This window comes from Anoplopoma fimbria, chromosome 18 (assembly GCF_027596085.1).
Source record: "Anoplopoma fimbria isolate UVic2021 breed Golden Eagle Sablefish chromosome 18, Afim_UVic_2022, whole genome shotgun sequence".
NCBI lineage: Eukaryota > Metazoa > Chordata > Actinopteri > Perciformes > Anoplopomatidae > Anoplopoma > Anoplopoma fimbria.
This window is the reverse complement of record NC_072466.1, coordinates 1,393,905-1,421,896: the sequence shown is the minus strand read 5'-3', so window position 1 is coordinate 1,421,896 and position 27,992 is coordinate 1,393,905. Positions and strand designations below refer to the sequence as shown.

The 27,992-nt window shown below is 38.0% G+C and overlaps 1 protein-coding gene across 1 annotated transcript in view; it reads left to right on the top strand.

Annotated features, from left to right (window-relative positions):
* Positions 1-1,038: 1,038 nt before the first annotated feature.
* Positions 1,039-27,992, top strand: part of mei4 (meiosis-specific, MEI4 homolog (S. cerevisiae)) — a 43,185-nt gene continuing 16,231 nt past the window's right edge. Inside the window, exons 1-4 of the mRNA XM_054618982.1 lie at positions 1,039-1,066; positions 3,403-3,648; positions 4,382-4,908; positions 17,017-17,148. Coding sequence (XP_054474957.1) covers positions 1,039-1,066; positions 3,403-3,648; positions 4,382-4,908; positions 17,017-17,148 — 933 coding nt within the window. The remainder of the gene's footprint in view (positions 1,067-3,402; positions 3,649-4,381; positions 4,909-17,016; positions 17,149-27,992) is intronic.

Genomic DNA, 27,992 nt, shown 5'->3' with positions numbered 1-27,992 from the left:
TGATTATATAGTTAACTATATATATATATATATAGTTAACTATATATATGGTTATATAGTTAACTATATAACTATATATATTATAAATGAAAGTTATAAATATGTATATAAATATGGTTATATAGTTATATATATATAGGTAACTATATAACCATATATATATATATATATGGTTATATAGTTATATATATATAGGTAACTATATAAACATATATAGTTAACTATATATATATAGTTAATCATATATATATATGGTTAATATACGGTTATATAGTTAACCATATATATATATAGTTATGGTTATATAGTTAACTATATATATATATATACCATAACCATATATATATATTAGTTATACTATATAGTTAATATATATATATATATATATATATAGTTAACTATATAGCTCTATATATATATATGGTTATATAGTTAACCATATATATATGGTTAACCATATATATAGTTAACCATATATATATGGTTATATAGTTAACCATATATATATGGTTAACTATATATATGGTTAACTATATAACCATAGTTGCACCATATATAGTCAACTTTAGCTCAGTTTTTGGAACATCAAGCTAGATTTTTAATATATATAAGTGCTTTATATATAAGTACAAATCTAGTTTGATGTTAAAACATACTTTAAGTTGTATATCTTAATAATACTTTATTACTTTAGTAATACTGAAGACTGCTTATAGAGCATGCTGAAGTGCCTACTTGTCAAATAAATGTGGTTGCGTTAAAAACTATTCCATGTCCCTCTGATATGTAGAATAATAGAAGTATAAAAGTACCATTACACGGAAATAATCAAGTAAAAGTACTTCAGAATTGTATTGAAGTACTTAAAGTTTAATTCCAGCTCAGCCTGTGAGCAGAGGTAGGATGAAGAGAACCATGTGTAGCTTTTGATCGACCATCTTTATTTTAGGGTCACAGATGTGGGGTCAACACCTGTCCGCCTTAAAGCGTTGATATCGTTGTGATTGTAAACTTTTAATGGAAGGAAATCATCGTGAAATGGAAAGTAATGAGTGCCATTCAAAGGGTAATTATTTAAAATATATATATTTAATTAGTTTGACGTTAATAGCTCGAAGTAGCGTGACGTTGATCTGAGCTAGCATCGCGTTAGCTTTAGCCAGCTAGCTTTAGGGGCGGGGCTACACGCTGATTGACAGGTCGTCACCACTACGTCACTCCTCCTCAGTCCATATATGGGCACTTCCTGTTCACTGGTTGCAACAAGATGCCAAAGATTCATTTGAAGCTGTATATAATTATATATATATAATATATATATATATATATATATATATATAATTATATATATATAATTATATATATATAATTATATATATATATAATATATATATATATATATATAATTATATATATATATAATTATATATATATATATATATAATTATATATATAATAATAATTGATCTGGAGATTTAAATGAAATAAATAAAAACCAGATTAACAATAAAATAGGTTGTATTTTATGATTTATCATTCTAAAAGTTATGTAAACACTAAATAATAAAGACTGTAAGTCCTCTTTAAGAAATGATTAAATGTCCTAATAAATACAGTACCAGTCAAAAGTGTGGACACACCTTCTCATTCAACTACTGTGAAGAATCTAAAATATAAAACATATTCTGGTTTGTTGAGCATTTGTTTGTTTACCACATAATTCCATATGTGTTCCTTCATAGTTTGGATGTCTTCAATATTAATCTACAATGTAGAAATTAAGAAAAATAAAGAAAAACCATTGAATGAGAAGGTGTGTCCAAACTTTTGACTGCTACTGTATTTCCCCCCAAAATCTAATATGTAATCAAAAAAATAGACCTTAAAGTGATTTTGTTTGGTAAAGTGTTGATGTGTGTTCATACCCACTTTAAGTACAGATGGGCCAAACGTTTTGAGAATGACAGCCCAGGGAGAGGGCTCGCTCCCAGCTTTGCCTCAGAACACATCCATGAATAAAGAAACACCAAAACATCCTCCGAGAGCAGCTTCTCCCAACCATCCAAGAACAGCTGCGTGACAACAATGCCTTCCCAGCATGATGACTGTGGTCAATCCTCAAGAGGCGGGTGGACAAACAAAAACCCACAAATTCTGACAAACTCCAGTCATTGATTATTGATTCTGATAGAACGGCTGCCATCAGTCAGGATGTGGCCCAGAAGGTAACGGCAGCATGCCAAGGTCTTGAAAAAGAAGGGTCAACAGCATGCATAAACAATGTAATTGTCTTGAATTTTACTTCAGTATACCAAAGTAACATCTTACAAAAAGATCTAAAAACACTGAAGTGAAAACCAATACTTTAGTAGTGAAGTACATCCCATCACTACCAAACTGTGTGATGAAACTGTAGAGAGCTTCCAGACAAATATACAATCATGTTTGGGGGCGGCAACTTACTAAAATCATTTAAAATATTCTGCTAATGATTTCCTAGAAAAGTTGATTTATTGTTCGATCTATTAAAATGTCAGAAAATTACACATCTATGAATCTCTCCTTTTGTCAAAACCGAAAATGTATTCAGTTTACTTTCACATTAAATAAATGAAATCATGAGCTGAGATATTGCAATTTGAATAAATCAAAAATGATTACAGATTTCTTTTTTTCTTTGTGGACCAAATGAGTATTTTTTTCAGTTTTTATATGGCTGTTAAGTGTCTGTTTTTTGCCATGCACTTCAGCAAAACAAAACATTATGTTGAGGGTGTAAGCTTTGGATAAAAGTTTATGCTGTAATGTAACCTTATTGAAGCTTAGTTTATGCTAACCTTATTGAAGCCGGCGTGAGGAGCGTGTGCGATCATGTGACTCACAATTATTTCCCTGATAAAATAACTACTTACATATCCAGCCATTTTACAAAGAAGAAGTCTTATATTCTTATAAGAATTTTGCAGCCAAATCAAAAATGTTTACAGGATATTCAACCTTTGTTTCTTTATATTACATTTAAAACTTGATTTGTTTCTTTACAGGGCTTTTAAAAAGACAATAAAGTTGTTTATGAATATGAGAAATGAGTTTACAGATAGTTGAAATCCCTCCTCGTCATTGTTTAGGTTGATTTATGGAGTTTTGACGTTTACACCTTCAGTCTATGTTCATATCCATGAGTTACTCGTTGTCTTTTTGATTCCTCACAGTTCGTTTTGTTTGTCTGGTGTTTTGGAGAATAATGCGGCGGACATTGAGAGAGTATAAACGCCTCTTTTAATACATCTAAGAGTATGAACAAAGCTTGACTCTTTATCATGTATCTTCTCTTCTTGCCTCTGTGGATGTTTTTGTTGTTTCCCCTAAAATCTGTGCCCCACCTTCCCTTTCCGTTTCCAGGAGCGAGTGAAGCGGAGTGGTTCTTCACGAAGGCCAAGGTGGCCCTGGCCGTGGCGATAATAAAGAGCAGGCCCTCGGGAATGAGCGGCAGGGAGTACGCCGAGGATTTGGCCCGCAGGTTCAAGAGCCGCGATGGAAGCTGGGAGGAAAGGGCCCGGGGGCTGCAGCTGGAGGTGCTGAGGCTGCGACAGGAACTGCTGATCACCAGGGCGACGGCAAACGTGAGGAGCAGCACGGAGGCAGCAGGTACTTCTACCTCCATGTTTGTATGTTAATAAACACCAGTAGAATATCAGATATTTAAGTAGAATGATCCTACAAGCAGGAATACTTCTGATTCTGATGAAAACTAGACTTCTGTATTTATCAGAAAGAACAGTATGTAGTTAAAGAGGCAGCAGTAGAGGAATGTAACCAAGTACATTTAGACAAGGTACATATTGTACTTTTACTGTACTACATCTCAGAGGTACATATTGTACTTTTACTGTACTACATCTCAGAGGTACATATTGTACTTTAACTGTACTACATCTCAGAGGTACATATTGTACTTTATACTGTACTACATCTCAGAGGTACATATTGTACTTTTACTGTACTACATCTCAGAGGTACATATTGTACTTTTACTGTACTACATCTCAGAGGTACATATTGTTTTATGAGTTGAGAAAATCCTCCAACTTCTTCAGCTAAATAAACTCTTTAAAAAGCCTCTTGGATCAGCTGGAAAATGCTTAGTCAAAAGGATGATTTCCTTAGTTGATTAGTCATTTTTTAAATACTTTTTCATGCTGAATGATTTATTACAACGAAGTTTACACATATAAGAACCAGTTTAAAGTCCCTCAAAGTACCTTTAAGTACAGAACTTGAGTTAAAGGAACTCTAAATAAAATAAATACAGGTGTCTGTACTTTGTGTTTTAAGGTAAAACAAGACTTGTTAACATAAGTTCTCTGTCTTAATCCTCCAGGTCATGACGACATGGACATCGCCTCCCAGGATCTGTTCGGTCCAGGTAGTGAGGCGTACAGCGCTGACCTCCAACCACGCTGCGACTCTGAGACTCCTGAACTCCTTCAGCCGGACCCCCCACCTGCCATCCCGCTCCCTCAGCCTCCAGTTCCCTCCAGTCCTCACGGGGGTCCTTGTGGTAAAACCCTGGTTCCTCATGCTCAGTTCCTCCAGTCGCTGTGCTCCCTCCACCGCGTAGAAGAGGACAGCCGAGGCCTGGAGTCCCTGTGGTTCAGCCCTGAGGGGGGCGTCGGGTCCGTGTTGGCGGACTCCGTGTGCCAGCTCTTGGACTCGGTGGTGGCGGCGTGCAGGGTTCCTCTTCAGCTGGGATCCGGCGACCCGGTCCTGCAGGCCTGCCGGGTCGTGACCAGAGCGATGGACCTCTTCTGCTCCCAGAGGCTGCCGTCCGTGGAGTTCACCAGGAGCGTGGAGGAGTCGCTGAGGGAGCTGACGGTGCTGCTGCTGCACAGCAATCAGCTCAGCAGGGTGAGTAAAGCTCGCAGTGTGTTTCCTTACCCATCTGGACACAGCTGGAACAGAACCGCCACAGTTAGAGGAGCTCAATTAAAGGTCCTAATTTATCAGATATATAAACATGCAACCGAATAGGGTCGCCTGTTTCTCAGAGTTCTTATTGCTCCTCATCGTTGTTTGTTCCTGTCTCTTCGAAGGATCAAAGTAATAAGGCTTTGCTCTGTCAGATGTTTATGAATATGTATTTTCAACTCAACAATTTGGCATTAAGATCCCCGTTTATTATTGTTAAATTTGACCTACATGTCTGCTCTCCATTACGTGACGTCATATCCAATTTCTCCGGGAAAAATACCTTATATTAATATGATATACAGTATCTAAATAATTAGATATATAGATAAATCTCGGTTCTGCTGATGAAGTCAAAGCTTCATGTGTTAAAGCTGCATTCTCTCTGCTGTCCACCAGGGGGCGACTCCTCTGGTTGTATAGAAGTCTATGAGAAAATGACTCTACTTCTCTCTTGATTTATTCCCTCAGTAAACATTGTAAACATGAGTTTATGGTCTCAATCTCTAGTTTCAAGTCTTCTTCAATACAGCATGATGTTCATTTAGTAAATGATGCTCCATTTAGAGTCAAACAGACCATAAAGCAGGGGATGCTTTAGGGCGGGGCTACACACTGATTGACAGGTCGACACCAGAGACGTATACGGCGTCTCTACGTCACTCCTCCTCAGTCCATATATGGTCACTTCCTGTTCACTGGTTGCAAATAAACAAGTTAAAAGTTAAAAGTTTGTCTTTCTCTGCAGCATGAAAATTAAAATGATGGCAGGAAGCAGCAAATATCAAAACTTTGACTTTCCTGGCAGCAGATGAAATCACCACATTGTTGGTGGTATTAACAGAGCTGAAGGTCTTTACACGAGCGTTGCAGTAGTTGGAGTACATTAACTGCAACACAAAACAAGTTTTTACACCTCCAAATTTCCCATGAGCACCATTAAAGATTCATGATATTCTATTTTACCAAAGGCAGGACAGGACTATTGGTTTGTTTGTGTAAAGATGATGTGTTGACTCAGTTTAAAATGCCCCTAATATATTTACTGTATAAAGTTTTATGGATCCAAAACAGCTAAAGGAGAAGCAATAAAAAACTAATTTTGGTTTTATTGTTTCTTCAATACACATTTGTTCTATGAAATGACAGAATAAAGTTAATATAAAACAAGGTGACTTTAAATGACTCTTTTAGTCCACAGAGTCAGCAGTACAAAACCTTAAATATATTCAGTTTACAGTGAAAAAGAAGAAGCTAGAAGTAGAAAATGTGTTGCACTACATTCTGCTGTATCGCTCCATATTCACTCTGATCAGCTGTTTATGGAAGCAGATCAATCAGCAACAAACATTGGACCTTTTTGGTTTGTTTGTTTGCTATTTAAAACCCTTTAAGTTTAAAAACTGAACTGAACTTAATTATATTTTGTCTGTTTGGATATTTGTGTGTTTTGGATATTGTAGGTGGATTGTTGAAGCCAGTAGTACAAAGCCTGCATGATATTACAGACAGTGAATCATCGACCAGTCACCCCAGCAGACAGAGACAGCTTGTAGAGTCTGCATATTTTTACATCAAACTCAGTTAATTAAGGGTGTATTTTGACCAAAGACGCACCAAGACACTTTATTTTGTTTCTGTCGAGTTTAAATGAAGAGTAAATGAAAAACAACACACATAAACACCTGCCTAACTTCAGTAGGGGGTCTGGAGTTTGTGAACTGTTCTTTATATCTGTTTTTATTCGAGAATATATACGATAAAATGAATATTATATTAAAGTTTTCTACTCTTTGGTTTTCAAAGAATATGATTTTACAGAGCTGATGATGGCTGTGAGATGTGTAAATAATAAAATATTGTTATTATAATAATAGATACTATTCAACTACTGCAAGTTTGGTTTTAAAGCTTTATGGGCTCTATCTATATTAGAAATAATGATCCAAAATGAGGTAATATTGCATAGATTCAAGCCAAAATCATGTGTAGTACCAGAGATGCGTGCCGTGTAAAGACATTTAGAGGGTGGTGTGTTTGTCCATCAATATCTGACGATTCTGGGTCATTTTATTTAAAAAGCAACAGCAGCTTGACATCATTTTGCTGTGAGACACTACAGCTACCTACCTCCATAATATTCCATCTTAAGCCTCTCCTACTCTTGGAATGGCATTGAGGATATGTATCATCACAATAAAGGAGCAAAGAATCTCGTCTCATCGGGTTTGACCTTCATTCAAAGCTCACTGAGTCCATAAAAGGTGAGAATAATTCGCAGCCTTCTTGTAAAAGTCGCCCACCGCCCATAACTCCCTCTGTCTGTTGTTAGTCGTGAAGAAGTGGAGTTTTTCTACTGAAGTCATGTTAAGCGGTCGTCAATAAAACGGTGGTGCTGAGGAGAGTGTAGAATAATGTAAATTAAATGAGGACCTGGATTAACAGAGTAGTGATCTGTCTCTGAGAACCTTTAATGTCCCCACAGAGACAGAGTAGGAACAGGTCACAATGATGTGGAGCAGCACCTTCATAATGTGCGTCGCCCCCGTGGGGAATCAGTATTCTTTTTTTTAATTATCATACGTGTTTTTAAGCTGTGATTTATTATTTTTACTTTTATTTTTACCCTTTTTAAAATAAATTAAAAAAAAAATTCTTTCATTTGTATTTATTTTAAATGTTTAAATTTTTAAATTTAAAAAAAAAATAATTATTGTTTAAATGTTTTTTTATTTTTTTATTTAAATGTTTCTTTAATGCTTACTTTTTAATTGTTATTCCTAATTTTATTTTTTTAATTCTTGTTTAAAAATGTTTAATTTTATTTTTATTTAAAATTTAAAATGATAATGCTTGTTTTTTATTTTTATTTTAAATTCTAAATTATTTGATTAAAAAAAAATTCTTAATTCTTAATTTTAAATTTTAAAATTGTAATTCTTGTTTAAATTTTTTAGTTGTTGTCTTTGATGTGCTTTATACTAAATATTTTTTATATAACCATCTTGCAACATTATTTCTGGAACATCATGTTTTTATGGTGCTACACACACACACACACACACACACACACACACACACACACACACACACACACACACACACACACACACACACACACACACACACTCAGTCAGCGGCTCCTCTGGCAGCAGCGTCTTTCTTTCCTCTCCTCTTACCCAGCATGCACACAGGCAGGAGTGAGTAACTATGGTTACGGGCATCGGTGTCGCTCAGGTCGTTTTTTTGTCGAGTGGTAAACCCTGAAAGTCTGGAGTGTAGTTTTAAAAAAAAAAAAGGTGAAATTCTTTGAATGTAAAGTATAGAAAACATCCACATTTATAATTTTAAAAGTAAAGAATTGTTTTTGAGGTAAACATTCACATTTTTCAATGATTAAGAAATGTACTTTGCATGTAAATAAGGTGCCAGAGTGCATAAAAAACATTTAAAGAGCCTGTTTATCAAAAATGATATTAATGTTCCACCCTTTATCCTTTATCCCACGTCTCAAAGTAGATGTGTTTTCCACTGAGCTGCTAAATTGTCTTCGGTTTATTAACCGTCACTGACTTCACCTGGGTGGTTTCCAGATCAGTGAAAAATCCAAACGTGCATGCTACGTATAAATAATGAGGATTAGCTTATAATTGTATAATCAGCCTGATCAATACGCTCTCGTATATACGGATCGGCTCACCGAAAATCTAATGTCCGCCCACGGCTTTCTGTCTGATGCAGAGTAAATTAAAGGAGCAGGAATGTCATTAGGTCGACTCATTCCGTGATTATTATGGAGGGACAGAGCTTAGTTATTATGATGGGAAAGTTATGGATTCAGATGTGATGAATAAAACATTTGAATTGTTTAAGCTTCGCTCCGGTAAATAAGAAAATGACCCATCGGTTTGTGGACTTTATGAAGCCTTGAGTTGGCCATCTTGGACAACAGCCGTCCCCATGATGTCTTTTTTGTAACCAGTGAACAGGAAGTGACCATATTTGGACTGAGGAGGAGTGACGTAGAGACGCCGTATACGTCTCTGGTAAGAAACCGTTAAACTCCCACGAGATTTAGCAGCACATTTATTCAGTCGCCTTTTTTCCTCACGACATCTTCCAGAGTGAGCTCTGTGTTTGCAGAGAGACGACACTGTTAAAAGTAAAGATGCTCTCAATGCATGGGTAATGAAGTGCTCACCTTCTTCTTTTAGTGAGTTTTTGTTATTTTCGCAGAATGAATTCTGACAAGGCCTCAGTGAAGAGATGTGAACTTGTTGCTCTGAGTCAAATGTGGGCATCCACAGGCGGAGGAATATCTCTTTGGAATGTGATCATTCAGCTGTGGGTGATGTGGGTCACTGATCTCAGATGTGTCTTGTTGCTCTGAATGCAACACCTTTTGTCTGCGTCACACTTTGGTCTGCTGCCAAGCCTGGAGAACATGTGGTTGCTCTGCTTTTTCTTATTATGGATACTCTCTTGTATGGTGAACATAACAGCTTTGGAAAGAAGAACTTTGCACATTTGATTTACAGAAGCTGCTACTGAAAGCCTTCAGTTTTAGACATTTGAAACATTTCGGAACCAAACCATTGATACATAATGTATAGCATACATATATGTTTTATTATATTTTATTTCAAAGGGACCATGTACAGTTTAAAACGTAATATTCACCATTGGATGCACCGTACCAGATTGTAGCTTTAGCCTAATTCACATGTGTAGTCCCTTTTGAAAGTCAAAACAAAGCAAACACATCAACAAACAGTGCAGAGTAAAAACATATTAATAATCAGAATCAGAATCAGCTTTATTGGCCATGTATGTGTACGCATACATAGAATTTGACTCTAGTTACTTACGCTCAATAATACACAGAAACCGACAAATAAACAAAAAAAATCAAGGAGGTCCAAGAAGAAAAAAGTATGTATAAGTATATATATGAACATAAAAACACAAAAAACAACGACAATGAAGTGTAGATAAAACAATAAGTAGTGTATAACATAACATAAATTAAACAAGAAAGAACATACAAAGCTACACACACGATAGCACATAACAAATGTATGCTTGTCAGATAAAACATTTTTTGAGATAGAGTTAAAGCTTTAACATAGAGCTGAGCAGCTTTAACATAGAGCTGAGCAGCTTTAACGTAGAGCTGAGCAGCTTTAATAGAGCTGAGCAGCTTTAACGTAGAGCTGAGCAGCTTTAACGTAGAGCTGAGCAGCTTTAACATAGAGCTGAGCAGCTTTAACATAGAGCTGATAGAGCTGAGCAGCTTTAACATAGAGCTGAGCAGCTTTAACATAGAGCTGATAGAGCTGAGCAGCTTTAACGTAGAGCTGATAGAGCTGAGCAGCTTTAACGTAGAGCTGATAGAGCTGAGCAGCTTTAACATAGAGCTGAGCAGCTTTAACATAGAGCTGAGCAGCTTTAACATAGAGCTGATAGAGCTGAGCAGCTTTAACGTAGAGCTGAGCAGCTTTAACGTAGAGCTGAGCAGCTTTAACGTAGAGCTGAGCAGCTTTAACGTAGAGCTGAGCAGCTTTAACGTAGAGCTGACAGAGCTGCAGCTCCTCACATCGTCAGGCAGGGTGTTCAGATGATTTGTCATTCTTAAAGTTACAGTTCAACTACTTTCACTTTCATTCTTCAACTTACAGTTCAACTCTCATATTTTAACTTCAACTCACAGTTCAACTTCTTTCACTTTTTCATTTTCAAACTGACAGTTCAATTTCTTTATTTTTTCATACTTCAATTAACAGTTCAATTCCTTTCACTGTTACATCAACTGACATTTCCATACTTCAACCTTTCAAACTTTAACTCACAGTTTAACTTCTTTCACCTTTTATCCTTCCACCTACAGTTCAACTACTTTTACTTTTCATACTTCAACTGACATTTCCATAGTTTCACTTTTCAAACTTCAACTCACAGTTCAAGTCTTTCACTTCTCATACTTCCATCGAAAGTTCTTTAACTTTTGCTGTTCATACTTCAATTGACAGTTCAACTACTTTCACTTTTCAAACTTCAAATGCCAGTTCAACTCTTTTCATCTCTCACACATGAACTTGACTCTTAAACTTCAGTGCTATGAACTACCTCCAGGGTTGAACCTTGACATCAAAGTTCCAATGGCTTTCAGTGATTACACTTAAAAAGACACTTCACACCCTTTCAGTTCACCACACTTACCTTTTTTTGTTTTTACAATAAATGCAGAAGATAACCTTCCCCCAAATTTTCTTTCAAAGAATTCTCATCAAATATTTGCATTCTCTCAAACTTTCTCAAAAAGGAGGTTTCAGAGGACTTTGAGGATACCTGTTAATGAACTCTTTCTGACGTTCAGTGAACGCTCCATCACTCTGCCAGTCAGACTGATCGTTCTAGACAATCCAGATATGGAGGCAGGAGGTCAGAGATGGAGGGCAGGGGTAATTTAAATACTAAAAAGACTCCCGACAAGATCAAAGAGTGTCAGCAGGAGGAAAACCACCGCTGGGACACGATTCTTAAACATTCTGACACCAGAGTAATCTGTCAAACACGCTGTTCTGAAACTATTTTATAATGGGATTTAGATGAGATTGTCTTGGAAACAGTGTATTCATGAACCACTGAGTGGATTTCCAGGGTTACTCAACTCACTATTTCCTTTCCATTATTAAAATAACTCCATCTTTGTTTATAGCAGAAACCAAGAAACACTATTTAATGTTTGATTTATCACATCTGGCCAATTACAAGATGATTTATTAAGACCCCCAACACTGATATATTTAATACTGTTTAATACAAGTATATCATTAGGCAGATAAATCACAAAAACGTTGTTAACATTTCTGTCCACAACAATATCTTTTGATATTTCCAAGAGTCAGTAAAGCTAGACATTTTCTAAAATTGAATAGATTTTGTATTCTGGCATATTTTGCTCTCCTTTTTTTTTTTTGAAACAAAACATATATGTCATACATTGTCATAAATATGGCTTTTGATTAGAGTTACAATAATATAATATAAATATTTAGATATAAATCCAGTATCATCTAGGATTAGTAACTTTTAAAAGCTGCTATAATCAATCTCAGGTGGCCTGAAACTCCACGCCATGTCTGCTGCACGAATAAATAAGCATTTGTTTGCTAACCACTTTATTCCATCAATTTAAAAGCTGATAATATGTTAGATTTTGTGTTTAAATGTTGACTTTCAAGGTCATCAATGCTGCATTATAGTTTTTTTTTAGGTTCTTTTTAAAACTGTGATTATTGTCTTTTTACAGAACTTTCAAACCCCTACACACACACACACATATACACACATCTTTGTACAGACATTAAAACAAGGAATAACCACCATACTAATCAAAAACCTCAATATATAATAATTTGATAAATTAAATTAAGAGGGAAGGGGAGTGTCAAATAAATACAAATAAAATAAAAAAAGACAAAAATTAAGAAATGGTGGATGTCCCGGTACTCCATTCTTTACTTTACATTCTTAACATATGCTGCATTATAGATAAGTGATTATTGGCTTACTGGATTATAACAATTATATGTTGACATTAAGGTATTATTAAAAAATATTAACATATTTGAGATTGTCAACTAGTGTTAACTCCAATGTGGTTATTTAATCTCCAAACAGTTTACAACTGGAATGACCACGGGAGTACTATACATACTAATATATCATGAGGTAGAGTACGTCTGTTGTGAGGTAGCTGAACCTTTGATCGTCAGCCTTACAAACCTGTTTCCTGGCCCTGACTTCTTGTTTGTTTTCCACCTCGTCTTGTTCGCCAGTCAGATGAAGAGACTCACAGACACATTAGGAGTGAATTGTAGTGTTTTTGTATGCGAGTGTGCCCATACAATTACCTTGTAACTCTCTTTTATGTGACAGGCTATTTATTCCTGGTAAAGGAAAGAAGAAAGTCAGTCAGTCCACGATGGTCTGTTTTCATGAATCACAGGCTCAGGAGGTTTGAGTTTAACGTATGTCTTCTATCGGCTGGTGTAGTTCTGCTTCCTTGTCACACAGGGACAGATGTAATACATCTTACTGTCCATACAAGCCTGTTCTGAACTGATCCATCTTTTGGATTCGGCCCGTCCTCAAAAGGGTGACAGCCAATGTGCTCGTAATCTCTCGACTAGGTATGAAAGTGTGCCGAACGTGTGTTCCCTTTGTGAGCTATAACCCAGCCCACAAACCTCCCAACTTAAAACATGGATCAGTAGCAGAGATCATTTTGGTTGTAAACTCAATTGGTAACATAAATTCTGAAACTCTGAATCCTACTAGAATTTTGAGGGTACTAAAGAGTTTTGGCTGCCTTCTTCACTAGCGTCCCTCCTCCTCAGTCCTAATATGGTCACTTCTGTTTATCGGTTGCAAAATTCAAGATGGCGATGTCCACAATCCAAGATGGCCACAGCGCCCAACTTCAGGCTTCATAACATCAGTCCACAAACCAATGGGTGACGTCACAATGACTACGTCCACTTCTTATATCCAGTCTATGGTCACAGATGTAGAGTTTCTCTCCTCTAGACATTGTGGCGCTGCAGGGAACCCGCCATCATTCTCCCTACCTTTTCTGAAACACATACTATGTAGTGGAACATTGAATAAGAGTCGTCGGTAAGTGTCAGCTAAGCGCTCACAGTTTTAAGTGTATTTCATCTCGAGGAGTGATTCTGCGAGCAGCTGCACTTTACCCAGCAGCAGGTCCTGCCTTCACAGCGAGCAGAGCGCTTTTCCTCCTGGCTCGGTTTCTCAGACACACCTGGAGGAGTTTTTGCCGTCTACGAGGAAGGAGATTGGACAAGATGAAGAGTCCAGACAATGAGATTGCAGAATCCTGAATCCCAAGTGGACTCATTCAAATGTCACTCTCCCAATGTGTTGGTCTGCGGGCATATTTGATGTAATAACCTTTCAGAGAGGAGAGCGGTTTGGTGTCTGGCTGGTCTCATAAAGCCTCACACAGGCATCATCCAACCGTGTCAACCTTTTGTCTGCCAGAGGAACTTTTATTACCTTCCGGTTTATTGCTTCCAGCTCGCCTGATTTGTTTCAAACCCAAACAGAACGCTCGAGTACCTCTTTTATAACTCTATTCATTTTCAGACAATGCTAACTTTCACTCATATGGCCACAGCATTTGCCTGTAAACATGAAAAATGTTTTAATGTAGAGCTTTGGCAGAAGACGTTTTGGAAAATAAAACATGGTCATTCCCACAGACATTCAGTGCTTTTCAGTCACCAAGAAATCAGACTTTCAACCCATAGAGGCTGGTGCAGCTGTGTTTCTTCCTAAACATGAGTTTATGGTCTCAATCTCTAGTTTCAAGTCTTCTTCAATACAGCATGATGTTCATTTAGTAAATGATGCTCCATTTAGAGTCAAACAGACCATAAAGCAGGGGATGCTTTAGGGCGGGGCTACACACTGATTGACAGGTCGACACCAGAGACGTATACGGCGTCTCTACGTCACTCCTCCTCAGTCCATATATGGTACATTGGTTCCAAAAAAACAAGATGGCGACGGACAAAACGGCGAACTAAAGGCTTCAAAACCTCAGTCCACAAACCAGTTGGTGATGTCAGGAAATCCAGTATGGAGCTAGACTATAAGAGCCGAGATGAAATGTTCAGCTTTCCATCTATGCTGAAACTATTCATTGATTCATTTCTCCGTGCCTTAACTTGAAACGTCACGTAAACGTTGTGCTCCCGGAACAGCACCGTGGATTAAGGGACACTGAAAACGGTGTACAACGGTTCCGTCTGATTCACAAATTTCAAAACGTCAAAGGAGCAAGACAAAGAAAACGTTATATGTTGGTTATTCCACTTTTCAAAACACTTTCCGCATTTAACAATTCAGAATCAAGAAATAAACTGCCATAAAATAGAAAGAATGCTGTCGAAAACAAAACAATCAAAAGCCAAGGTCAGATCATTTGAAAATAAAAGGCAGTTTAATAAAATATTAATAATAAGAATGATAAAATGATGATTAAAACCTTACATATGTATTAAAAGTAGTAGTTTTTATTTTCCATCACCTGTGTTTATGTGCAAAAGATAAAAAATATATATACTTGAGTCGTAAATAAATGCTCCATGTCGCGGTTACGTTAAGAGCTCGTAGTATTTAGTCCTGTTTCATTGGCATGACATCAATACTGATTACAAAACGGTCAAATGATAAGGAGCTTGTTGAATGGAGGAGAGAGGAACAGACTGAAGCCAGAGTGCAGCTTGACATTAGAGAAGTGGTGAATCAGAATCACAAAATCTAAATACTTCTTTCTCTTCTTTTTTTTCCATCTGTTCTCAAAGTAAACGACCAGCTCGGTTTGTTTGTTACCAGAATACAAAGAGGTGAGAGAAGAGAGGCCTCGTCAGTCCACAGCCTGAGAGAAAAACAATCTTCTCCCTTCAATTGTTTCAAATTATGAGTTAATCTCTTGATGGGATAATCATGCAGACAATTTCACATGACGTGCTGGCATCATTCAGCGCTCAGAGGTAATCAGCAGCAAAGGCAAAACAAAACAAATTGAATTTATTTTTTCTTTATTCTGTTCGTTCCTCTTTAAGTTGCTCTTGTTTGTGGAACAACCAAACACGCCTATCTGATCAGCTGTATGCATCAAACTATTTCAGCTCTGCTCTTCAGAGTTGTGCAAGGCTACTGGTTGAATCCCCCAAAACCAAATAGAAAGGCAACAATGGTCACGGTGCCCTTGAGCCAAACAATTTCTCCCCAGCTGCTGCTTCAGCGGAGCTGCCTACTGGCACAACAACAGAGCGCAGTTTGGATGTTTTGAAAATGTGAAAAACTGAGTGAATTTAAATGAGGCTGTTGCTGAATGTGAGCGTGCATGCTAAGCACACTCCCCCCAGGGTCAGGAGGAATTAAAACCTGGAGCAGAAGCTAACTGTTAGCTGCATGTGTTTCAGGATGGAGCAACTGAAAGGACAGGTCTGGTAATAATATATAAATCCCCTAAAAAGACCAAAACAACAGTGAACGTATCTACTAACAAGTACTGTGTGTTTCACTGCATGATATCCTCCTTTTTTACAATAAAAACTATAGTGAGCAGCTGTTTTAGGAGATTAATGATGAAACTATTTATTTCTGTTTTTGAAGATTCACGTCTTCAGTAGAATCCAATGAGCTTTGAGCTGAGAGACACAGACAGGAGGTAAGACAGTATTCAGAGGGTTATTTTTGGGTATGCAACCTCCGGTTCTGCACAGTGAAGCCGATGCTTCATGTGTTAAAGCTGCATTCTCTCTCCTGTCCACCAGGGGGCGACTCCTCTGGTTGTATAGAAGTCTATGAGAAAATGACTCTACTTCTCTCTTGATTTATTCCCTCAGTAAACATTGTAAACATGAGTTTATGGTCTCAATCTCTAGTTTCAAGTCTTCTTCAATACAGCATGATGTTCATTTAGTAAATGATGCTCCATTTAGAGTCAAACAGACCATAAAGCAGGGGATGCTTTAGGGCGGGGCTACACACTGATTGACAGGTCGACACCAGAGACGTATACGGCGTCTCTACGTCACTCCTCCTCAGTCCATATATGGTCACTTCCTGTTCACTGGTTGCAAAAATTCAAGATGGCGACGGCCATAATCCAAGATGGCCAAATCGACCAATTTAAGGCTTCAAAACATCAGTCGACAAACCAACGGGTGACATCACAATGACTACGTCCACTTCTTATTTACAGTCTTTGGACAATACGAGACATTTAATGATGTCACCTTTGGCTCTGAGAAATTCTAATGGGTATATTTCCCCTTGCAGTCTTTCGTACTTTCAATGCATACTTATTGTAACCAGTTTGTGATTTGTAGAATTGTGATTGTTGTAGCAAAAGGATAAAAATGACGTTGCTTTAAAGTTTTAAAGGTTAGTAAAAAGAACGTTTAAAGAACGTCTCTCAGTGAACTCTTGTTTTTTCCAAACCTTTAGCACCGGTCCGCTGAGAAGCTGATGGAGTATCTGATCACGCTGGGGAGCAGCAGCCTGTCCAGGACCTTCCTCATTCCTCACATCCTCTCTCTAATCAGCGACCTGGCCCATCAGCTCTGGCAGTTCTTCCAGGTAAACAACCCCACAACACTCATCATCATCACCCTCCTCTTCCTCTTCTGCGTCCTTTGGCTCGATATCAGCATTGATCCCTCCGTTGATGTTCATATAAAAACATCAGTTTTATAAATCTCACTCATGCTCTCACTTTCTTTGTTTGTTTCTCCCCCACCTCCTCCCTCCCTCTCTCTCTTTCATACACTATTGTATTTTCACCTTTTTGTGCGAGGCTGCAAACGGTTTGCCCCATCGACTGGTTGCCACGGCCACTTCTTTACCACCATAATCAATACCGCATCCCAGCAGTTCTCTGTTAAGCCACGCATTCAGACGTCTCTCAGAAGCTCTCTGGAAGCAGCCTGAAGTCTCAGACGGGCGATCGCTGCATTCTGGTCGGCCTGCTTCCTGTGAAAGGCTGAGTGTTGAGCCACCGGGGGTTCTTGGAAATGGAAATGTGTAAAACAGCAAAAGGATACAGATCATGTTTGCCTCCTTCGCCCCTCCTGCTGAGCCTCTGCTCTTTTCCTCTGCGGAGGCTCAGCACTAGCACCTGCTTTTCTTCTCCTCCCCCTCAAAAAAGCCTCTCGAGGTGGGCAAAGACAAAAAAAGGCAATTTAATCAACACTGCATTTTTATAAGGGCCAGTTAAAGAGAGAAAAACAAATGTTCACTGGTAACAAAGACAATGTATAACAGCTTTGTGCTGTGTTGAAGCCATGGTCCGTAACAAACCAACAGTGATGGGTATTTGTATGCAAGAATCTAGTGGCTCAACCCTCATCGTCCGAGATGTAATTTAAATCAACCGAAATGTAAGCGTAGTCCCTCGTTAATGTGGTAGTTTTGTATTTTAAAGCAATAAGAGCGTCAGTAGAGCTGTTCTGAAGCTAATACCAGGATCAGAAACGCCTCCGATACAGCCTAAGATCCTGGATCGGGTATAGGTGAGTACACGAGTCTATGCACAGATCAGATATCACATTTTCATATAATTGAATTATTTATTTACAACAACAACACGTGTCACTTACTTCCTGACCCATACATCCTGCCCCATCGCTTCTAGTAGTCAGCACCTGTGGTTCTACACTCTTGTGTTTTATTATTTACATCTGTTATAATACAACAAGAAGCTGGTTTGAGACTCTGGCACAGAATCTTTTTGCGTGGCGTTTTTGTTGTTCCATCACGGTCCCTCTTCTCTACCAGGCGGCAACTTTCAGGTCTGAAAAAGGGAAGTCAACGCCAAAGTGTCTTAAAGCTGCATTCTCTCTGCTGTCCACCAGGGGGCGACTCCTCTGGTTGTATAGAAGTCTATGAGAAAATGACTCTACTTCTCTCTTGATTTATTCCCTCAGTAAACATTGTAAACATGAGTTTATGGTCTCAATCTCTAGTTTCAAGTCTTCTTCAATACAGCATGATGTTCATTTAGTGAATTATGGTCCATTTAGAGTCAAACACACCATAAAGCAGGGGATGATTTACTTAGTTCAAACGCTCTTGTATCATTTCTAGTTATAAAAAAAAAAGATGTCAACCGCCAAAAAACTATTTAGCGACGTCCAAAATACAATAAATATTATTCCATTCACATCCTCCTACAACTTTGGAGCAACACTGTCAACACTTATTAATGTGTTGAAGCTGGAAACATAGAGTTACAAAGTGTTAGATCACTTTTACCAAATTGAGGGTATACCATATTGCCGGTTCCACCAACCTGGCTGGTCCAAACAACCTCCCACCTCTCATCTCTTTTCTCTCAGACAAAGATATTGCTTTTGAACCCTCGGTGTGTCCGAAGACTGAGCCGTGAGACTTTGTTATTTGCTCTCTGCGGCTCATTCTCTCAGGGCAAGAGGTCTCCAGGGAACAGCTGTGGGCCTCCACATTATGTAAAACACTGCAGGGGAGGCCACATCCAGTATATGTCTCAGTATGTCTCTCTGTAGGAGTACTAGTATCAATAAAATCCCAACGATTCTCATTCTTGAGATGATTCTTGAGCTGCAACCTTCAGTTTACCGAATCGCCACCATCACAGGCAAACTGTTTGTAGTTACAGAGGTTATAAGTACCCAAATACTCTCTGGACTCTAGAAGGTAGAGATGTGATGAGGAAGGCTTTTATACAGAGGGAGAGAATTAAAAGGTTGAATTAAACTAATTACAAAGCAAAACATTGTGATACTTTAAGTGGCTCTAATGGATGTTTTTGTGTCAATTCACAATGTGACGGTGTGATATAGGTTGCAATTAGTTTTTTTACTTGTACACCTAATTGATGAATCAATTCAATATGTAATCACAACACAGGATTAGAATCTGTGAAACATTTTGATATGGTACATAGTGGTAACCTTTAGGATGCTAACGAAACCCTTAAAGTGACATTAAAGCATTTGTCACTGAGCCGAGGACCTGCTAGGACTCTACAAAGACCCTCTGGGAGTCCTTGTCCCCAGTTTGAACACCACAGAGCTCCACTCTGCTCCTGAATAGAACTGGGAGCTTTCATAAACTCTCCAGGGCGAGTCGAAGCCATGAGCGGACCCCTGCTTCAGCTCTTTGTGAGCAGCAGGAGACCCCCGACTCCCCGTCAGTATAGTGCTGACTGGAAAAGTATTTCTCAGCGTGGACGATTTTCTTTGTGACATGTAAAAAAAAAAAACTGAGTGTGTTTCCTCTCTGTCTCCCTTTATGTTCAGCTTCCCCACATTTCTGCAAAGTGGAACATCATTTGTTGATCCAACTGTTTGTCATCCAGGACGTGACTTTTTTTTTTCACGTGGTTTGTGTGTTGCCTTGGGGTGCTTCAACACCTGTTTGGTTTGCTTTAAAACGACATCTGGTGCATTTGATTGCTTCATTCGGTTTCTTTGGGCCTGTGTGAGAGTGTGTATCCATAAAGTAGGTAATTACCTCCATTAAAAAGGTTGATTGAACTCTTGTACTTCCTGTAACGTTGCTGCACAAGACGCCTGTATTCCGTCCTGTCTCTACTCGTTTGTAGTTATTAGTAGTGCGGTGCTTCCTGTTTCAAGCCTGTGATTAATGATGTATTATATATTTTTACTCTTAGTCCAGGCCAAATGAACTGGACAGCAGTTGTGAAACATTTTTTAGACATTGACCAAAGCATGTGCGGCCCTTTTTACCAATTTATTTAAAAAGCAAGGAGCTCATGATTGAACGTCTGAGCTGCTGAAAAGAAGTTCTAACTCCTTTCTGAACAACACAAAGCCATGTTTCCAGTGAAGTACTCCGATCTGTTCAGTGGTGCAGGTAACGTGAGCGCCGTGCGTCATCATCAGGTTTCCATCAGACGCCGCGTTGCTATGCATTCCCATCTATTCCTGTCTAATAGCATTGATTACAGCTACCAACACGTAGCGTTAGTCATGCTAACTGCAAATGGAAAAAGTTTGAGTAATGAGAAGCTCTGGGTTGATGCCATTACATTACATTACATTACATTACAGTCATTTAGCAGACGCTTTTATCCAAAGCGACTTACAGGAAGTCATGAAGCCATGAATAAGAACGATTCCTTCTTCTACTTACTACTTCTTTCTCTGATTGATAATAACACGCTGCGTCTGAACGAGGCTTTGTTGAGGCGTTGTTCAAGCAGCAGCTGAGTTCAATGCAACGTTTGTGAATTGAATGGCTTTTGATGAAAAAATGCCAGGAATAACTGATTTTAGTTTATTAAAATCATGATACGAAGTTCTTCAAAATCTAAGTTACAATTAATAATCCCTTCAGCTAAACCTCTGTATGTTTGAGTCTCAGTGTCAGTCTGCCATGGTCTGATCTACCAGACAGCTGCTGTGCTTAGTGTCTGTGTCAGTGATTTATGTGGGTGTTTAGATTTAGTTAACCCTTCACTCCTGCTGATACCAGAACCATATGCTGGTCCGAAATCTCTGGCCAGCAACCCCCCCCCAGAGTTTTCTGCCAGCAGATTCAACATACTTCTACAAAAAACACAGCTGTCTCTTTCAATCGTACAGTTCCTGCCTTCTTCCTCATTGAGACCCAGTAGATTATCCAGAATTTGCAGCAACGTTAAGAAGTACAAGAGTTCAATCAACCTTTTAATGGAGGTAATTACCTACTTTTTTCTCACACAGGCCCAAAGAAACCAAATGAAGCAATCAAATGCACCAGAGGTCGTTTTAAAGCAAACCAAACAGGTGTTGAAGGCAAGAGGTGTTTTTCTGCAGTTGTGCATCCAAAACGAAGAGTAATAATAACAACAATGGAGACCGATACAGACGACATTCATGCCTCTAACAGTTCTAAAAAGCTCTAAAAATGAAAATGAATGTATCAATGCATGAAAAAATTGTTGTTCTTTATTTGCCTACCAATGATACATGGTTTGGATAATTTCATGTCTGGGAAACATTTATTATTTACATCTGTTATTATACTGCAAGACGTCGGTTTGAGACTGGACACGTAATGTACTTACTCTAAAAACTCTTTAACAAACTTGGTAAACACTCGTCCTACTTCAAAGCGTTGGCAAATCCCATAACATAAAGATTTTACTACTTCTTACAGTAAAAATGTTGAATTTCCCGAAAACCATTTATTTCGAAACCAATAATCTTGTAACCAAACAAAAGTAGTCCAAGAAAGACAGAATGAAGAAACATTGAATATATACGGTGCAATAAGTAGTATATTTAGATAAGTAAGTATTTATCTGCAGTAAGAGAAGCCATACTAACCATAGGCTGTCTATATCATTACAGTTACAATAAGTAGTTGTACTATTGTTATTAAGATATTAAACGCACCTACTGTCACTTTGGCGACTGCAAAACAGGCCTCCACCCTTCTCCAGCTGGTGGTTCAGAGAGCAGAGTTCCCATCTGTCCCGGGACTCTCAGCTGACTCACACTTTAACGTTCCAGAAGGTTGAGAGGACAGCTGGTGACGGTTGAAGGGCTTTGTGTCACGTTAACACATCATCAGCTTTATTTCCGTGTTACGATTCGCATCGTAGTGAGACCTTAATAGCTCCTCTGGGTGTTTGCCTGGAAAACGAGATAACGAGACATTTCAGGTCCTCAAGTACAAGATAGGAAACATTAAAACTATCAGCTCATGACCTTAAATAGAGATGAGTGTTGAGTGTGTTTAGTGTACACATTAAACATACCGTACAGGCTCTACATTGCAGATGAAATATGTAATACATTTCCCTGCATTTTGTTAAACATAATTACATATTGCAGTGGTTATTATATAATGTTGGAGTTGCATTTTTCTCATTAAAAAATGAATTATAAATACATAATGTAATAACCAACCAAAATAGACTTCTTCATCATGTTAAACCTATTTTATTTAACTTGGGCAACAACGGATCATTAAAAAAAGCAGCAATTATAAATTTAGAAAATGCCCAGATTACGTTATTATGCAGATGATATTATTTTGTTACTGTTGATGATCCGTGACGGCTGAAACTGATTGTTTTTGTTGTTTTGTTTTGTTTTAGCAGCTGGTCTACAAGGGTATGTTTGCCGTGAAGTGAATCAGACATTGCAGTTATGATTTACTATATTTAACATAACTTTACACGCTGCATGGTGAATCACTGTGATTGTCGTGAATGAAACCATTTCAAGGACGCCGTGAGTGTGAGTGGAGGTGTTGGCGGTCCTGAGTGTCCTCTCAGGATCCGGGTGACCTGAGGCCACTGTTTCCTGTCTGACACACATCCTCAGAGATCCTCGTAGCGCCGCCGCATACAGATGAGCTGAGCCATCTGGGCAGCGCGGCGTTCTGTCAGAGGGCGTGACAGTCAGTGCGGCGTACGGCGAAACCGCCACAGCACCCTTAGGACAAAAAACCCACCACGAAACCGTCGTTGACACCACAGCGCTGAGTTTAAAGGCCACTCTGACTCTGTCTGTCCCAGAGTCTGCATGTTAGTTAAACTGTGAAGTCCAGAGGAGAGAAGGGCAGTTTAAAGGAGATACAACCACAAGAGGAAACTGATGAATGACTTAAATGATTTACCCGTTTACAACAACGCTTAACCTGGAAGTGGCTCAACAATAAGATGAACTGTGAACGTATGAAACTAATGATTATTTTCATGAATGATTCATCTGTTGATGTATTTTGACTTCATTGATTAATTGTTTAATCTATAAAATGTCAGAAAATAATTTAAAATGAAGTTTGGTACTTTTACTCTACAGACGGATTTTGTCCTGTCATAATCCTTTTATTTGTGTTACGTGTTTTATTATTCTATTTATTTAGTTTTTTCACTCTCATAGCATAAGAGACGCTCTTAAGTATTATAATAATAATAATAATAATAATAATACATTTATTTTGTATAGTGCTTTTAAAGGTATTCAAAGACACTATACATGGTAAAAACAGTTAAAGCAATATATATATACCCATTATTATAGTAAAAAAAATTACATAGATCACACATTGCTTATTGTGACCTGTTGTCTTTTTTTTTATTATATAATAATGTTTTTTACCAAAATTGCCAGTGAACGAAATATTACTTCAGTCCCTAAAAACTACTGGTGTTTTAATAAAGATTGTCCGTGTTTAGTGACATATCTTAACATGAAAGTGACTTTGACCTTTTTCACTGACAGATATGTTATTTTTATCCCAAATGAATCAATTTTTTTGTTCAGTAAGAAGAGATAATAATGTCCTTTATTACTAGTAGAATACTTTTTGTAAATTAAATGTTTTATTTTATACTTTTCATGCAAATTTTGGTGCCTTATCCAGGGACAAAAAAAACGAACCAAATGAACCATAAAATAAATAAAATGCCTGCATGCCCCACGTGGAATGAATATAAATGAATTTGATTTAACATCAAACAACAACATTGCACTATTTTATTTGATCAAAGGAAGTGCTCCAATACATAACATCCCATCCTTTTATGAAACAAAATGCTCTAAATTGTCCAATTGATCATCAATGATGGATGACTAACAGCCCCAAAACCTTCCGGCGGGATGAAAAGCATGTTTTCTTTCAACAATCGCCAAAACTACACAGATTGTCGCAGCCAGAAGCTGTAAAAACTGTCATTATCGTCAGATTCTCGTCTTTAAGACGGTCCTTGAACACATTATGTGTGACAAATGCTAATTTAGAAAAAGCCTCCGAAACTAAGCTTAAATTTGTATTTATATTTCATCAAAAACATTTTATCCTACATGACTTTTTTTAAATCTTGCCCAAAATAAACCGTTTGTTTTAACCAGATTCTGTAAAAAACATTAAATTCTGAGCTCCTCAGTGAAACTATGAAGCCATGATTGATTCTTCTGAGACCAACAGTTACATGACAAAAAAATTTGCACATAGAGCCTAAATATTTTCATAACATTGGTAACACTTTTGGACAAATTTTTGTTAAATAAATTATCAAAACAATTCATTATCAAATACTTTTTTACAATATATGTCACTGTAGCTGTGTTATTCTGCACTGAAGACATATTTGTGTTCTTTCTACTTTTAGTCATGATTGTTCTGTTTCCAGTTTCCATAGAGATGCAGAACTTTTATTTTGAAATGAAAATCAAGGCCACAGAGAGAAAAATGTGACACGAGCGCAAAGCGCCCCGACACTTCTTTGTTCAGATGATTAACAGCTGAATGCATTTAAATCATCATATTCTGTCCTGAAATCTGGAAATCATAGGGCCCTAAGAACTCATAGAAAACATCAATGATGTCATTAACCTTTAGGTATTACATCTTGCAATCAACATTTACTTAATACTGATTGTCATTGGTCGCAGCCCTGGATCGGACTCCCTCTGAACCATTATGAGACATATGTGTGTGGAGTCGTGGTGGAGGTGGTCCGGCTCGTTAACCTTCATTTGTAGCTCTACTTGGCGTGAGATCCCCATGAAACCTCCCCGTGTTATTACCTCATTAGAATGATGTGATGGGTTTCATAAGCAGCCCGGTGTCTGGCCTGATTGCCCTTAACGATATTAAGTTTGGCTTTCGGGGATATTAAATCTGGCTTTTTTTTTGTGGTGAGACTCCAGACAGGCAGGGGTTCAGAGCCTGGAGGAAATGAGCATCACAGCGGACGACTCCAAACGCCAGTGCCAGTTCAATTTGCACTTTCTGGCTCCGCCGCCCTCGGCGAACGCTCGGGGGTATTTCTCTCGCCCTGCGTCACGTTTTCATGTTTAAATACCAGCAGTTTCACAATACTCACTCCTGGATTTTCCTTCTCTGAGAGGCGGGTCGTCTGAGGCTGCGATTGGAATCTCTTGACTCTTTAATGGACGTGCTTCTTCTGTGTTCGTGGTCTTTGGAGAGAGAAAAGCGTGGTTTGACCCTTTTTTGTAGATCTGCTTCTACAAACCATGGTTTAAAAACAGTAGAGGAGGATATGAAGTGTGTTTGTGGTGCAGAGCAGACATGAGCACATGATTAATGATAATTAAATAAATTAAACCAGGGCTAATTTGAGAAGTTTTACTGCCTGACGAAGACGTTCTGGTCAAAACGTGTAGAATACCTCTTTTATTTTTTGAACTTGGGTCGGACATCCACGCCCGCAAACTACATTTATCACTCGATAAAAATGAACAATATCTGTGGCCTTTAAACCTGAAAAATACGGGGAAATAATGTGATTTTTCTCACCAAAATACGATTCAGTTTTTATCTAAGTTCCTTATCTTCTGTAGTTTTCACAACACACAAACAATAAATCATTCTATAGTATGAACAAGAAAACATTCAACATAGAAGCTGCTCTTTCTGATGCAATGAGAAAAACTGAAGCATGAATTGATATGAATGAACATCTTTATTTAGCTAAAGAATTGTAAAAAACCTTCAATGACAGTAGGCATGTTTCCATTAATATAATCATAATGACTTTAATAACAACAGGCCTGGTTTGACCTTTGATATATATAAAAATAATATAAACCTTACTGATCTCTGATTATTTATTGAGAACACCATCGTATATATCCTAAAACGTTTTGGTCTTTCCAGCATTAGATCTTCATCTTGTTTGACATTAAAAACACAGCTGGAGACAATAACAGGAATAATCAGCAATTACTACAATGCAGGAATTAACTGCTATTTGTTACGTCTGTGTTTGACGGATTAAAATGTAAAGATCTTTTATTAACTCAAGACTCTTCTGATGGATGAAGATCAACATATTTTTGTCGTTTCTTAACTGAGATTTCTTGTTTCTTTTCTTTTAGCTAATTTACAGGCAGATTTATCCGTCTGGCTCTATTATACTTTATATGTTTTATGTGCTAAATCTATCTTAACTGGAACCTATGAAAGAGGGCAGAATCATTTAAGGCCCAATAAATATTTAATGCGTACATAAAATAACTGCCAGCGTGATTTGTTGGTTGTGTCAGCAGAGCTCCATGATGTTCACATAAACCCAACAGCACAGAGAGCTCTTTCTAGTCCTGACTCAACGGCTCTGCTGACGGTTGGAGTTATGAAGCACAGTGGGGGGGGGCATGTTTAGTCGAGTCAGCTGTAAGTTGAGACTCGGAGATGGTCGGTCCTGATTCAGGAGGGGAACCTCGCTGCTGCAGATACGGACATGCAGGTCTCAGACTTCTTTTTAGTCTCCATATTTACCATGTCAAACATTTCATCTCGTCACCAGCAGTTGGAAACACTTCTCTGGTTCAGGGTCCAGAATAAGACACCTATACCTTACATCTTTATGACTCAACCCAACTGAACTGATACTGTCCAATGTAAGACCCAAGGCTACATTTTAACTAACATACAGGCATAAAAACTGCCAAAGTTTTGGTGAATCTTGGCCAATGAAATTTTAATAACAGTCATACTGCACTATATAACGGCGCTTTGGTTGATTTGGCAACCAGTGAACAGGAAGTGACCATATATGGACTGAGGAGGAGTGACGTAGAGACGCCGTATACGTCTCTGGTGTCGACCTGTCAATCAGTGTGTAGCCCCGCCCTAAAGCATCCCCTGCTTTATGGTCTGTTTGACTCTAAATGGAGCATCATTTACTAAATGAACATCATGCTGTATTGAAGAAGACTTGAAACTAGAGATTGAGACCATAAACTCATGTTTACAATGTTTACTGAGGGAATAAATCAAGAGAGAAGTAGAGTCATTTTCTCATAGACTTCTATACAACCAGAGGAGTCGCCCCCTGGTGGACAGGAGAGAGAATGCAGCTTTAAGACATGAAGCTTTGACTTCACTTTTCAGAACTCGATGTTGTTGCCTGATTAAAACGTTATATCAACGATACTCACCGGCATTAATCACCGTTAGCCCGGCTGATCTGATCTCACAACTTTCCGGTCTTTGTCTTTCTGACATATTAACATCAGGACGTCAACGGCGGTTTCTCTGAAAAGTTCAGAGATTTTCAACTTCTCAGAAAAGAGACAGAAAAAGATGTCATCAGGACAAAGGCCCTTTTCCTCATTAGTTTGAGAGCCCTAAGAGATACTATCATTTTACAGTTTGCCATTTGGATTCTTTCGTCCTATTGGTTTATCTGAGTAGTTCTGTCTCCATTAAAACTTTGAGTAAGTTTAAGTAGATTTCTAAAATACAGATAAAATGTGAGCCGTTAAGTGTTCTCCACTACTGTTATGCTAATATATACTCTACAGATGTGACAAGATTACAGAATTAATGGAGCACCAACTCTGGTCCTTGGTGACATGTCATCTCTACTCCCACATACGCTGGCATCTGTTATTCTAATGAATGAATTAGTCTCTTCGTACTCACACTCATCCTCAGCGGGGATGAAGAGGAATGTG